The 15994-nt window shown below is 39.6% G+C and overlaps 1 protein-coding gene across 1 annotated transcript in view; it reads left to right on the forward strand.

Moving 5' to 3' along the window:
* The first annotated feature begins 3708 nt into the window (after positions 1-3708).
* ADCY10 (adenylate cyclase 10) overlaps positions 3709-15994 on the forward strand; it is a 108638-nt gene continuing 96352 nt past the window's right edge. The window contains exons 1-4 of the mRNA XM_054442643.1: positions 3709-3867; positions 12626-12831; positions 13848-13952; positions 15814-15852. Of these exons, the coding sequence (XP_054298618.1) occupies positions 12684-12831; positions 13848-13952; positions 15814-15852 (292 nt within the window). The 5' untranslated portion in view covers positions 3709-3867; positions 12626-12683. The remainder of the gene's footprint in view (positions 3868-12625; positions 12832-13847; positions 13953-15813; positions 15853-15994) is intronic.

Consider the following 15994-nt stretch of genomic DNA (forward strand, 5'->3'; position numbering starts at 1 on the left):
CTTGATGATTTTTGTATAAATGTTGTATAAAATTCTTTTACAGCTACAGATTTTTAAATAGGATCATTGTAAAGATTAATGAGATAATGTTTTAACACAGTGCCTGGTCCATGATAAGTGTTAAATTTTTCAATTACCCTCAGTAACTGATAATGTAGCAGAAAATACTCTATATTCAGACAGACATGAATTTGAATCCCAGCTCTATGACTTATATGTTGTGACTTTTTTTCTTTTTTTTTTTTTGAGACAGGGTCTCGCTCTGTGGCCCAGGCTGGAGCGCAGTGGCACCATCTTGGCTCACTGCAAACCCTACCTCCTGGGCTCAAGCAATCCTCTTGCCTCAGCCTTCCGAGCAGCTGGGACTACAGGCACATACCACCACACCCAGCTAATTTTTGCATTTTTGTAGAGGTAGGGTTTTGTCATGTTGCCCGGGCTGGTCTCGAACTCCTGGGCTCAGGTGATCTGCCCGCCTTGTCCTCTCAAAGTGCAAAGTGCTGGAATACAGGCATGAGCCACCATGCCCAGCCTATGCTGTGACTTTAGACAAGTTAGGAAAGTACCTAACAGAGTACCTGGGACATAAGTAGGTTTTCTGTAAATGTTTGTGACTTTTGGCTCCGTTGTGAGGAGAGACTGAGCATACATTACTCCACACTACAAATAATTAACTATTTGATTTGACTTTCAATGTGGAGTGCAGAGTTTTTTTTCTCAAAGTGCTAATAAAGCCAGTCCTCATTAAAAATATAGTCAGATGAGTCAGCAAAGCAAGTTATTTCAAAATTTGAAGAAACGAGACAAAACAACTTTTTGAGTAATACTATAACCTATGAAAATTTGGCAGTTAGTTAGCAATTGAAAACCTTGTACTTTATCATTTGTCCCTTAACCATGGCCTACCATTGAGGAGAAAAGATTAGAGAGCTTCACATAGGCCAAAATGAAGAGGTTCTGAAGAGTCAAATTATTATTGCTTTCATTTCATAAACCACACTGTTAAATTCATTTGTGTGTTTGGCATGGGTGTGCACACATGTATGTGTTTCCTAGGTTAAGCATTTAGGAAAAGCATTATGAAATATGACATAGACACAAAAAAGTTTATTAAAAATTTATATGTGAACTTGGTGTTTCACTTCCTTTTCATTAAAATCTCTTTTCTGTGTGGGGTCTCCTAAGCCCCTCTTGTCAGTCAAATTTGTTGTAGCATTTAGATACAATCATAGGCAGTTCTCCTTTCTTGTTTCTCAGAAGTTTCATTGACAACCATCCATCACATGCTTCTTTTCTGCCCCAAAACTCTTAATCTATCCTATTTTTTAATCTTAAAAATTAAATCATGGCCAGGTGCGGTGGCTCATGCCTGTAATCCAAGCACTTTGGGAGGCCAAGGCAGGTGAATCACCTGAGGTCAGGAGTTCGAGACCAGCCTGGCCAACATGGTAAAACCCCGTCTCTACTAATAATACAAAAATTAGCTGGGTGTGGTGGCGCATGCCTGTAATCCCAGCTGCTCCAGAGGCTGAGGCAGGAGAATCACTTCAACCCAGGAGGCAGAGGTTGCAGTGAGCTGAGATCGCGCCTTTGCACTCCAGCCTGGGGGACGAGCAAAACTCCATCTCAGAAAGTAACAATATGTATCCTGTCAAAAACTGTCATTGCCACTTGGAACACATAGCCTAGTTATCAGTTTCACAACTATTCTCAAAGACTTAGTAAGAGTATATTAGAAGTCCTTACTATCAATGCAGTTACTGAACTCCATAAAAATAATTTCCACAGTGGTGCAAATCACTTGATTAGTATAGTTGAGTTGAATTCTTTGTCACAACTTTCTGACAGGTCTTTATTGATAGCTTCACTATGTAAGTTTTCTTTCTCAATGCCAAGTCTGACAGCCCTGGGTTTCAACTCAACTCTGCCACACCTTAACTGTGAGACTTTGTTAACCTCTGTCTCTGACCTTTAATATTTTCAAGAGCAAAATGAGGATAATCATAGTACTAACTTCACAGGATTGTTCTAAAGATTGAGATAAGGTTTTAACACAGTGCCTGGTCCACAGTAAATATTGAAGATATAGAAAGTTCAGGAAATGGGCTGGGCACGGTGGTGCATGCCTGTAATCCCAGCACTTTGGGAGGCCAAGGCAGGTGGATCACCTGAGGTCAGGAGTTCACGACAAGACTAACTAACATGGTGAAACCACATCTCTACTAAATACAAAAAAATTAGCTGGGTATGGTGGTGCATGCCTGTAATCTGAGCTACTTGGGAGGCTGAGATGAGAATCACTTGAACCAGGGAGGTGGAGGTTGCGGTGAGCTGAGATCGCGCCATTGCACTCCAGCCTGGGCAACAAGAAGAAAGTTCAGAAAATGGTAATCTTATTAATTGAAGGTAGACCCAGAAAGTACTTTTCTTTAAGTACTTTAAAGGAAGTTTTAATTTTACTACAAAAAGGATATACTGTGTTAACCTATTTGCACGGTTTCTGAACTAGTAACTTTATAGCAGAAAAGAAGCTGCTTGGGGTAGAGGAGTAGGAGGTGGGGTGGAGAATGCTCAATAAGAGATAAATTCTTTAGTCTTTTTTTGTGGTATGGCATCTCTTTTAAGGAAACTTTGATCCAAGGTACGTCAGTGCTGCTGTTTCCTCATAGTAAATATTTTCTTTTTTAACTTATAAAATCATAGTGAAAGGTTGAATGTTAACGAGGATGGACCTCAAAGCTAAGGTTCCTTTCTGTAAAACAAAGGTCTCTACTGGAGCCTGTTTATATAATGAAGCAGAAATAGAAAACACTGGCATTTATTAAGAATAGTTCTCCCTAAGGGGATTGTTTAATTAAATGAGGTATGATTCTAATTATAAGACTAGTTTCCACAACTCACACCAGAAAATTCACTCAACAAACATAATTAAATGACCCTCTTGTTTTCCTCCCTAAGACAACTGTGTTTTACAACATTTTGAAGTACACAGTAAACAATTATAGAGCGGGGCTTTATATGAGAACATGTACAGCTTTTTAAATAAGACTTTTTAAATTCTAATTTTAAAAGCTGTGCCCCTAAATGATAATTGTGGTTGTGATGATATCCATAAGAACATTTAGAAAATCAACACATGATTTAAGCTGTTAGAAAACACACCAGCCTCTTAAAATACATTTTTCCAGTGTCACATTGGATAAAGAAAAATCCAGTGCCCACTGGATTTCAAGTTATCTTTGGGATAAATTTGATTAAAAGCGTGCACTTGACCAGTCAGAAAGGGCAGGTATATAATTCTTCAAACAAAAATTTACCTCACAAATATATCTGAAGGTAAGTACTGAATTTATTATAACTGGTAAACTTCATAGTCCTGGTACAAGCTGTAACCACTATTGACTAAAATTAGGTGTTTGCTTGCTCTGGAGATACTTCTGATGATCCCTACCAACTATTGCGTAATTTCAACCATCCTCCACATGGCCAAGGGAAGAGTTGTGTAAACTACTCTGGGGTCATGTCAGTCTCCCCTGACTCTTGCCTCAAACGTGCAGATAAGAGAACCTGAAACAGCCAGTCCTTGTACAGTAGTAGGCCACTCAGGTTGGTGGGGGAGGGGACAGCAGTGCCACCCAATCAGAAACACGGTCAGTGCCCGTGGAACAATGAGCTACTGATGAGGGTGTGGCCTGGAAAACGGCTCTTAGACAAAACTGTCATTTTATGGGTCAGCTATAGACAGACATGGCACTTCAGCTGTCTTCAGAATAATGTCACCCGGCCTCCTCTCCCGTCTTCTGCAGTCTTAAAAGACCTAGTCCCTAATTGAGGTCTGGCTTTTCCTCAGCCCTGGATGAAGTGGAGGTATGTGGAAGTAAAAGTCTCAGCAAAAGATTGATTGCAGAGCTGAAGATGAGGGCGACCGTCAGGAAAGAAGACAGCTATTGCAGTGCAGAGGAGTGGGAAAGCCTGGGGCTAGAAGTCAGTGTTCAAGTTTGTGTATACCTCTGTGTCAGTCCCTTACATGAGCTTAGAAGCTTGAAGGCTTAAATATTGCCTCATCTTACTTAACCTGGATGCTCTGTCTTTCTAGCTTACTCTCTTTATTTGCCTCTTTTCTGCAGTTTCTCACGTGATACCCTCCTTTTTATCAGTCAACAACTACCAAGTGCCTACCTCTTGAAGGGGGCTCTGGGAAGGTGCTGTGGAGTAAACAAAGATATGTAGAAGATGGTTCCAAACGGGGAGCTTACAATTCAGATGAAGACAAAATAGAAGCAATTCAAAAGATAATCAAGGATATTTGTATGGGAAATAAGCCACTTAAGTGTAGACATTAGGAGCCATAATAGCTCAGAAGAAAAATTACCATGGCTAGAGTAGGCAAGCAAGCTTTCATGACAGATAACACTGCCTTTAAGTTCAGAGTATCTCCCTCTTTGGACTCTTGTGAAACCTGACTTTACATATAGGTGAAAAGTTGAATATAAAATCTATTAGGAAATTCTAGAGGAGAGATTTAGAGAAACTGATGAATATAATCAAACCCTAATTTCTCTTTTCATTTTTGGGTACTACTGAGTTTTCTTTACTCACACTCTGCATTCAGGAATCCTTCTTGGTTTATCTTTCGGGCCTCATTCACCTGCTTGCCTTTTGACTCAGGTATCCTCATTTCTCATTCCAAGGTGCTTCCATGCTTTGTCAGTACCCATGCTGTTCATGCTCTATTCTTGATGTGATAGAATTGGCTGAACAGTTGATAAGGGTACCATCAACATGCATTGAAAGTGCTCTTAAATTAAATACATCTTTCCTCTAGGTCATATACATCCCCAAAGTGCTATAAAGCGTATACAAATGGGATATAGCATGATATAGTAGAAACAGCACGGACTTTCAAGTCTCACAGACCTGAATATTCCAGCTGTATAACCTAGGGCAAGTTAATATCTCTGTGCTTCAGTTTTCGTATCTATAGAAATCAGGTCTACTTCATAGTGCTGTTTGGATGATTAAATGAGGCAACCTATGTAGAACTGATACGGCTCCGATGAGTGGAGGAACACCAAGGTTCTTAGTCCCCATCCCGGTTTAGACAAAATGACACGGACACATGTGGAGTGATTTTAAGGATCAGAGAGTTTAATAGGCAAGAAGGAAGAGGAAAGAGTGAAGAAGCTCCCCCATACAGAGACAGAGGGAGGGGGGCTCCAAAGCCGAGAGAGGGAACCCCCAATGGGGTGGACGTCAGCTAGGTATATATCACAGAGGCTGGAGGAGGCAGTGTCTGATTTGCATAGGGTTCAGGGGATTGGTTTGACCAGGCATGTCATTCACGAAGCCCTCGAAAAAGCTGGCCCTCTCACCCTAGCCTTTTAATATGCAAATGCAGGGTGCCATGATGTTCTACACAGGTGGGAGTATGTGGGGGTGGCCATGTTGCCAGGAACATGTGGGGCAAGGGCAAGAAGGCCTCGGGAATCGCCATATTGGGTGGGCCCTGTTTCTAATGGCCTTCATTTGCTTATCAAAGGTTGCCAGCCTGACTCTAAGAGCCAAGGCTTTACAAGAAATTTTCTGGAGATGCTTTAAAAAATGAAAATTTCCCAAAGACCCCTTTTCCTCTCTATCTGCCTAAAATAATTTCTAATAACTCCTACAATAGAATGCTTCACATAAAAAGGTCATAATAAATTATAATTACGATGTGGTATGTGCCTGTAGAAAGCTAAATACAGCTATCACTAATCATTTTGTGATGTTGCAGAACTTAAAGCAGAAAACTATATCTTCAAAAATAGAAAATTTCTATTGTCTTTTATGGGTGTTCATAAGAAACTCCCAGATATTCATTTTAGATCTCCCTGCCTTTTAAACTTATCATTTTCTTTTAGTTTCACATCTACGTATACCATCTTAATCTCAAAATGCACGTACTTTCCTTGTTTGGTCATCATAAACAGAAAAATCTGTCCAAGTTCATTCACATCACCTTAATTAAAACAATAGAATCTTAGCAATCATCTAATTCATCTCTACACTGACTAAAATCACCTCTGTTTGAAATGCTTGTTCTCCAATGCCATAAAGAAATAGCACTTGAACATAAATTTAATTTATTTAGTAAGGCCATTTTTACTTCCTGCAGAAAGGGTATACTCACCAGCAGTTTTGCCATGAGAGTACACTGAACAAAGGAGACGGGGTCATTTATAACCTGACACGTTCACCCTACTGCCCATTGGCTGGAACGGGACCTCACATTCTGTATTTGTCCCGATTGGCTAGCAACTTAGAACCTTTTAAAAGAGGCAAAGGTAGAGGAGAACAAAAGAAGGAGGAAGTAACTTGTGGAATGCTAAGAAAGGTAAAAATGCTGTTAAATAAGGAAGACGAACAGGCTATGACCTAATGCTTGCTTGGACCAGTATAAGCATGCCAGGGCAAATATTTAGGCTACATTGTGGGAGCCAAGATCATAAAGTACATTGATTTCTTTATTATGGCTAGCAGATATTTAAGAATGTTAGCACAGGTCTTTGAATAAATTTTGCTTTTAAGAGAAGTTACTATTTATTCCTAATTAGACGGGGAGGAAAGTCTTTGAAGAAGAACCTCTACTTTACTTTTTATACCTCTACCCTCACAGGTAGATAGCTATTCAACACTTCCTAAAACTGCTCAGTTTGAACATTCATTCTTACATTGTTTATATTTGTCCTTCAGTGATTGCCAGTCATTGATCCTAGTTGATCCTGAGCAACAAAGAATAAACCTAACCCACTTTCCATCCAGTGTTAACAATGTTAGCAAAACAGTCTATACTATGCATGTGAAGAGAGTGTAGTATTGCCAAGATTGAAGGGGCTGATAGTAGGGCTGCTAGAAAGAATGCAATGTTTGGAATATATTTATACTAAAAATTTGTTGTTTATTTAAAATTCAAATTTAACTGAGTATCCTCTGTTTTTATTAGCTCAGTCTTTCAATCTTACAAGTTTGGTAGCTAAAGAAATCAAAGTTGAGCCAGTGAACTGGGGGCAGGAATGGGAAGAATAGAGCTACACTCTGCTCAGTCCTATCTTAGTTCTCTGGCTACTCAGCACATCTGTGGAAGCCACTTCAGAGCACCCATGCCTTCAGAACATACTGTTTACAGTCACTTATTCTTTGATAACCAGCTCCCTCCACTGAAGAAAAACACACCAACTTTCCTTTCCCACTACATATTTCCCATGAACTTTAATCTTGCTACCCCAAACCAAATTTCTACCCCAAGGAGAAGGTAGGGAAGTTATTCTTTGATCGCAGGGTCCCACATTATACCTTGCATATACACCCATGTCCCCCACTTACCCCACGTCCACCACTTACCCCACAACTTTCACAGTTCAGCCCAAATATTTGAAGACAACTACCATTTTAACCAAAATGTCATAATTTTCTGATTTATTTCCAGTCTCTCCCATCATTCCTCACATTCCAGAGTCAATGAATTTTAAAGAGGTCGATGAACTTCAGTCCTCTGGATTAGATTTGAACACTTTTATATATCTTAAAATTGCATTGCATCCAAATAGCTAATTAACATATGAAAAGGTGCTTAATCTCCTTAGTACCAACAAGGAAACACAAAACCACAGATACCATTGTAGCAGGATGAGCCACAGACAAAAACCTTTAGACACCGGGTTAAAGAAGGAAGAGGCTTTATTCGGCTGGGAGCGTTGGCAGACTTGCATCTCAAGAACTGAGGTCCCCAAAGAAACAGTTCCTGGCCCTTCTAAGGGCTTACAGCTCTAAGGGGTTCCACGTGAAAGGGTCATAATAGATTGAGATCTGTAGATAGCACATGTGGTTAGAATGGGGGGTTAATCTTTTAACCTCAGACCTGGTCATCAGTGGCGCCGGCTGGTCTTGCCACTGACTTCATTCCTGTGTTTTTCAGCTTTTACTTCCTCCTTCTCTTCAGAGACAGGAGACAGTAAGAGAAATGGCCTGTCTCCTCACCACCACTTACCTAGCAAGATAACTAAAAGTTGAAAAGACTGACAAAATAAGTGTTGGCTGAGATATGTAGCAACTGAACTGTCATACCTTGCCTGAGGGAGTGTAAGTTGGTACCATCACTTTGGAAAGCTGTTTAGCAAGATCTACTCAAGCAGGGGTATCCAATCTTTCGGCTTCCCTGGGGCACATTGGAAGAGGAAGAATCATCTTGGGCCACACATAAAATAATACTAACAATAATGATAGCTGATGAGCTAAAAAAAAAAATCACAAAAAAATCTCATAATGTTTTAAGAAAGTTTACAAATTTGTGTTGGGCTTCATTCAAAGCCATCCTGGACCACATGTGGCTCACAGGCCATAGCTTGGACAAGTCTGTACTAAAGTTTAACATGTGTATACCCTATGACCCAGCAATTCCACTCCTGTGTGTATACCCAAGAGAAATGCATACATCTTTTCACCAAAACACGTGAATAAGAATGTTCTTAGCACCATTATTCATAATGGTCTAAAACTGGGAACAACCCACAGGTCAATAGTATAGTGGATAAATGTTTTGTGGTATAATCAGGTGATGGAATACTATATAGCATTGAAAATGAACAATTATTGATGTACAACAACATGGATGAATATCACAAACACAAAATATGTAGTATGATTTCATTTATATAAAGTTTGAAAACTGGCAAAGGTGATCTACGTTGTTAGAAATAAGAAAGGTTACCTTCAGGGAAAAGAGAAGGGTAGTGACTTGAAGGTGGCATGAGAAAAACTTCTGGACTGCTGGTAATGTTTTCCTTCTTGCTATGAATGGGTATTACATGGATTTGCTCACCTTAGAGTAATTCAAGCTATACACTTATGATTTGTACATTTTCCTACATGTATGTTATGCTTCAATAAAAATTTTTTAAAAGATAGCATTAATTTGCAGTAAATCTAGTTTTTTAACACCTCATGCTTGTGCATTTGATTTTGTTAAAAACTCTAAACACAGCACTTCACACTTATTCTTTTGAAATTTCATTATTTTGGTTGATTAAGATATATTAAAATCCTAGCTCTGTCATCAGTGCATTAGTTCTCTCACTATATTTCCAAATTTTATTTTCCCTCAGCTTTGTTAAGGCAAAAATGACAAAAATTGTACATATTTATGGTGTACAATGTGATGTTTTAATATATGTATACATTATGAAATAATTGGTAATTAACGTATCATCTCACATACTTAACATTTTTGTGTGGTGAGAACATTTAAGATCTACTCTCTTAGCCATTTTGAAGTATATAATACTTTATTAACTGTATTCACCATGCTCTAGGTTAGATCTCCAGGACTTTTTCACTGGGTCTAATTAAAACTTTGTATCCTTCAGCCACCACATCTCATTCCCCCCACCCAACCCCAGCCCCAGGCACCACCATTCTACTCTGCTTCTATGATTTTTACTTTTTTAGATTCCGTATATAAGTGAGATCATTCAATATTTTTGTCTTTCTGTACCTGGCTTATTTCACTTAACATAAGGCCCTCCAGGTTCATCCATGCTATCATACAAGAAAGGATTTCCTTCTGTTTTAGGGCTGAATAGTACTCCGTAGTATATATTATCCAATGTTTTCTTTATCCATTCATATGTTGATGAACACTTAGGTTGGTTCCATATCTTGGCTATTGTGAATAGTGCTGAAATAAACATGGGAGTGCAGGCATACTGATTTCAATTCCTTTAGGTATATACCCAGATGTGGGATTGTTAGATCATATGGTAGTTCTATTTTTAATTTTTTAGGAACCTCCATATTGTTTTCTATAATTGCTGTACTTCCAATTATATCTTTATCAAAGTCCTCTATCATTCCCATGGAGGCTTACCTCTGAGTTGACACCAGAATACTAATCGATTTCCATTAGGTGTGATTGCTAACCAGCTAATTATATTTTCTTTATTCCTATAATTTTGTATATTTTACTCACAAAGATATGAGAAATTTGGCCAAATGCCTTAAAGTCAATATATACATTGTCTATAGCAGTCTCTTGATTTAAAAGTTTAATAACTCTTCCAAAAAAAGGAAATAATGTTGGCTTGCTCTTGGCTCTGAATCCATTTGAGTCCTTTTAATCACCTCTTGCTAATCTAAATAACCATTGAGGCTGCTCTCAAATATTCCAACTCTCTTTCCTATTGTGCACATGGTAGGAGTGCGCTTCCCTGCCTACTTGAAACTAGGCATGGTCATGTAATTTGCTTTGGTCAATGCCATGAGTAAAAGTGAAATACGTCACTTCTGGGAGTAGAATGAGTATACTCCACTACATCCTCTTTCCCACTACCTTGACAACCAGAATATTCCAGTTTGGGTCCCAAAGTGAAGGCAAAAACAGAGGAGAACCCCATACGACCCACAAGGGACATGTAGTATGAGCAAGAAATGAACAAGAAATAAGCCTTTGTTATTTCAAGCCATTGAGATTTCAAAGTTATTTGTTAATGGAACTTAACCTGTATTATCTCAACAAATACATTATGTTTACTGGTCTGTGTTTTCTGGGATCCATGAGTAGCCTCATCTTTTGAAATTCAAAAGAGAATATGCCCATCTATGGTATTCCAGCCCATCTCTTGTTCTCCATGGTTTTTTGAGATTACTGACATTACACCTGTCAGTTCTTTCAGTATCTGTAGATATATGTTGTCTGGGACTAGCTAGAATTTATTTAAAATGACTGTGTGCTTTAGCACTACTTATCTTGGATTTCAATTCTTTCTTAGCAATGTTTGTTATACTTTTCAATCCTCCATGGTGGAGAAGGTAGAAACAAAATAAAAGTTGTACGGTACACCATACTTAAGCTTCGTCCTTATTCCTCTTTTATTAATTACCTTGTTTTCAATAAAGCCTTTAAAAATCCCTCTAGGTTTTCTTAACTTTAGCATTTTTTGTAAGTCTTTCATTCTTTTGTACCTTTCTTTTTATTATTATCATTATTATCATTTTAGAGATGGAGTCTCACTCTGTCACCTAGGATAGAGTGCAGTGACACGATCTCAGCTCCTTGCAGCCTTGACTTCCTGGGCTCAAGCCGTCCTCCCACCTCAGCCTCCTGAATAGCTGGGACTACAGGTGCATGCCACCACACCCAGCAATTTTTTTTTTTTTTTTTTGTAGAGATGGGATTTCACTATGTTGCCCAAGCTGGTCTCGAACTCGGGCTCAAGCAATACTCCTGTGTAGGCCTCCCAAAGTGCTGGGATTATAGGCATAAACCACTGCACCTAGCCTCTCACACCCTTCTTAAAAGTTCATCTAGCACCAAATTTACTATCTGAAGTTATTTATTTGATTTAATTTTATCTATTGACTGTTCCTGGCACATGCTGTGGTCTTTTGCTGCATTTCTAATGCCATCCTTTTTTTTTTAAACCTTAGTTACATGTTTCTTTCTTTTGTTCACTTCTTAATATTTGAGTTGCCAGGACTTTTCCTTTTAAAGCTTATCCAATATGTAACATTTAGCACTCGTTTTTTAGAATACTAAATACATTTTTAAATGTATACTATATACATTTTAAAGTTTGTCTGTTAAATGTACAAATATTTTTCCCTGAGTTATTTTTTAAACACTTCCCCTTAAATCTAAGGGATATAAGTGACCATCTCAATTTTTTCCTCTAATACTCTAATATATCCCAATATGACCTACTAACCAGTTCCTCTCTGCTGGTCAGAATTAAACCAAAAATAATAGTTCCTTTTCTTAAAAAAACAAATCCTCTTATATTTTCTGTATAACCTATTCCAGTAACTTGGATTGCTCTGAAAAAGTAAAGGGTGTTTGCTTTTACTGTTCAGGCTGGTAGAGCATGATTTTTGCAACATTTAGGCATGAGCATTTAATCTGCCCCAGCAGCTACAGGAAGGCCTTAGGAAATCCTAGTTTTCTCATAACTAACTGGGCAACAAATTGAAATTTCAGCATTTCCTTCCATTTACAGCTTAAGGTCTTCCATCTTTCCAGCTGCCCCCCCACACACACACACACACACATACACCTTTCTGAACTCTTTTCTTCTATTTATTTAACATTATACCTTTATAGGCTTAATCTATTGCCTATATACAAAACTCTAATACTCACTTACATATAAATACACTCATACACAAGAATCACATCTACACTTGATTTTTTTTTTAAAGAGAGAAAAAAGTAAAAGACCAAGGTAGAGAGACGGTAAAAGGAAACATGAGGACAGAAGAAAAAGAAGTCTGGCCTGAGTGAATAGAGCTTAACAGCCCACTACAACTGGACTTGCCCTGCGAGGGCCTACCCCTTCCTGCAAATGAGTTGAGCTGTTCAGCTACCCTCTTTCACCCCAGCCTCTTTGTAATGAAGCTCACTTATGCAACAGCTGTTCAGGGTGGGAGGGTTCTTCCTCTGTATAGAAATTGGCCCTTTTGAAGTGTGGCTCAACAACTCTGGCATTTTCACCACTATAAGCGGGCCGCAGGTTAGAACAAAACAAATGGAGAAAGAGCAATAGGAAAATGAGCAAATGAATATATCAGATTTCCTCTATTTCAATTTTCTTTTTAGAAGACCTATTTGGAGACTGCTTCCTGTCACCATACAATCCTGAACATTTGTCTTGAACATGAACACTCCAAGAGAAGAATTCCAGGACTGGCCCATAGTCAGAATAGCAGCTCATTTACCAGACCTCATTGTCTATGGACATTTCTCCCCAGAGCGACCCTTTATAGATTATTTTGACGGAGTCCTGATGTTTGTTGATATTTCAGGCAAGTGCAAAATGGATGTTTGTTTAATGTGGATGAGCAACAGGCTCGTGTGAGAATTCACATGCAGAGCTTGATTGCAGAGTAGGGAGGCCATTCTGGAGTCCTTGGGCTGTCACTGCAGATGTGCTCCATTGAGAACACAAGAGGGAGGAAATAGCTTGTGGCCCTGGCTTTCTCTCATCCTCCCTTACTCAGGACTGCCAGTCATGGGCATATCTTTAAGATGCTCAAGTCCCATTCTTTGCTCCAGTAGATGCTCCAGTATCTCTGCCCCAACTTCACTGACTCATCCTCCCCAGCCCCAAGCCCCATACACATCCCAGTCAAAATTGACCTCAGGAAATGATCTCCCTAGATGATGTTTACATCTTACTAATAAACTTGCCACCTCTTCAGAAGTGTTTGAAATGTGTGTGTTTTTGTTATCACGGAATGAAAATTTTATTCCCAGTTAAAGAAGTTGCAGTTATCACTGTACAGTTGAGAATTTGGAAGAAAGAGATATCTGGAGCCTTTTCCTGACCCCTAAAATAATAGATAGAGGAGGCTGCATGCCTGACACTTGACCAGCCACAGAGATCCTTAAGAAGAAACTCTGCCTGTTTTTAAAAGCTGAGGCTGCTGGGTACGGTGGCTCACACCTGCAATCCCAACACTTTTGGAGGCCGAGGTGGGCGGATCACAAGGTCAGGAGTTCGAGACCATCCTGGCTAACATGGTGAAACCCCGTCTGTACTAAAAATGCAAAAATGAGCCTGGCATGGTGGCGCACGCCTGTAGTCCCAGCTGCTCAGGAGGCTGAGGCAGGAGAATTGCTTGAACCCGGGAGGCGGAGGTTACAGTGAGCTGAGATCACACCATTGCCCTCCAGACTGGGCTACAGAGCAAGACTCTGTCTCAAAAAAAAAAAAAAAAAAAAAAAAATGCTGAGGCCCACTGCCTTCCAGGGTAGTCCTCTTCTGGCTCTGTTTGATTCCCCCAAGCAGCCAAGGAAACCAGCTGCACATTTATTCCAGGTTTTACTGCAATGACTGAGAAGTTCAGCAGTGCCATGTACATGGACAGAGGGGCTGAGCAGTTGGTGGAGATTCTCAACTACCACATAAGTGCAATAGTGGAGAGTAAGTGTTCCCATAGGTTTCTGGCTTGAGAATATTTCAATTCATTGTTTTTTCTGTAGTTGTCAATTATAACCTGATAGAGTACAATTGCTTAGCACTCCTCCTCTTCCCCATGAAATGTGTATAAAACCAGTCTTTTTTGAAATATGATATAGTATAACTGAAGAAATAAATATAATCAAACCTCACTAATACAGACTATTTGAGGGAAGGGATGTTTTGTGTTAGAGGGCTGAATTATAGACTGCTTTTAAAAGAACTGTAGTAGTAATACTTGTAGTTATATTATATATCCAAGTATTTATATTTATATTTATATTTATATTTATTTATTTATTTAGAGACAGAGTCTTGCTCTGTCGCCCAGACTGGAGTGCAGTGGCACAATCTTGGCTCACTGCAACCTTCGCCTCCTGGGTTCAAGCGATTCTCACGTCTCAGCCCCCCGAGTAGCTAGGATTACAGGCGCCAGCCCCCACACCCGTCTAATTGTTGTATTTTTAGTAGAGATGGGGTCTCACCATGTTGGCCAGGCTGGTCTCGAACTCCTGACCTCGAGTGATCTGCCCACCTCAGCCCCCCAGAGTGCTGGGATTACAGGTGAGAGCCAGGGTACCCAGCTATTTTTATTTATTAATTTTTTTTTTTTGAGTCAGAGTCTCACTCTGTCTCCCAGGCTGGAGTGCAGTGGCACGATCTCAGCTCACTGCAACCTCTGCCTCCCAGGTTCAAGCGATTCTCCTGCCTCAGCCACCCAAGTAGCTGGGGTTACAGGCGTGCGCCACCATGCCCAGCAATTTTGTGTTTTTTTTCAGTAGAGATGGGATTTTACCATGTTGGCCAGGTTGGTCTCTAACTCCTGACCTCAGGTGATCCTCCCACGTCAGCTTCCCAAAGTGCTGGGATTATAGGCGTAAGCCACCACGCCTGGCCTATCCAAGTATTTTTAAAAGCCAGCATCTATATAACCCAAAGATAGTCATTAAGAGATTGTTGCATGAGTAGATAAATGATTTATAATTAGCTTCTCAATAGTTTGTCTCCTAATGATGGATGCTGAAGCACTTAGAGTGAACTGAAAACTTTAGTCCCCTTGTCAACCTCTGCCTGCCATCTTGTTTGCATTGTTAATTCAAACTATCCATGAAGACAACGGTTTACTCTGTTATGGTGAACTCCTGGCCTAGTGTTTTATCAGGCTCTGAGTTCCTTAGTAATATCTTGATGTTACCCACTAGACAAAATTTAATGCTTCATAAAAGCAGGAACTATGGTTGATTCCTTTCTGCATCTGACTTGGCACAACAGGTGCTTAACCAATCCATGATGATGCGTAACTAAAAGAGAGAATGGCCATTTACGCCATACCCTCTAAATAAACAAAATACAAAGTTGGTAATAACCAAAAATGCAAGTGACTATGGTTGTGATTTTCCCATTCCCTGACTCCTAGTTTTTGTGGAGTCCTGTCATTCATCCACCCACCCATGCTTACACAAGCCCCAGCCTATAACATATATTGATCAATAAATTAATTAAAAGCATTCCATTATCGTGGGAGGAGGGCAGCTGTCTTCAGACCTCATCAGAATCCCTACCTGCCTTTCTCCTGTCTTTCCCCATTCACAGAAATGGAGCATAGACGTAAACTGGTTCCACGTACTCATTCTCCACTTGAGGAAACAGACTCAAATGGGTTAAGTGGCCTGTCTGGGATGAGATCTTTAGTATAAGCCTGTTCTCTGAATCACTGTTCTTTTGACCTAGTTTCTATTCCACTAAGAAAGAATGATTCTTTTTTTACTACCTTTAAGGAATCAGGGTTTGATTTAATTTGTTGTTTGTTTTTTTTTTTTCTCAGAAGTGTTGATTTTTGGAGGAGACATCCTGAAATTTGCAGGTATGGGGGCTTACTAAGGTAGGAGGGGTAAGAAAGGAGTGCTGAGGTGCCTGTGCTTCTGTGTTGGGGACAAAGGAGGCATCCTAGAAAAGGAAGTGGCCAGGAGATAGGCTGAGGAATGCTTGATGAGTAAATTTCTATA

Source organism: Pongo pygmaeus, chromosome 1, assembly GCF_028885625.2.
Source record: "Pongo pygmaeus isolate AG05252 chromosome 1, NHGRI_mPonPyg2-v2.0_pri, whole genome shotgun sequence".
Classification (NCBI taxonomy): domain Eukaryota; kingdom Metazoa; phylum Chordata; class Mammalia; order Primates; family Hominidae; genus Pongo; species Pongo pygmaeus.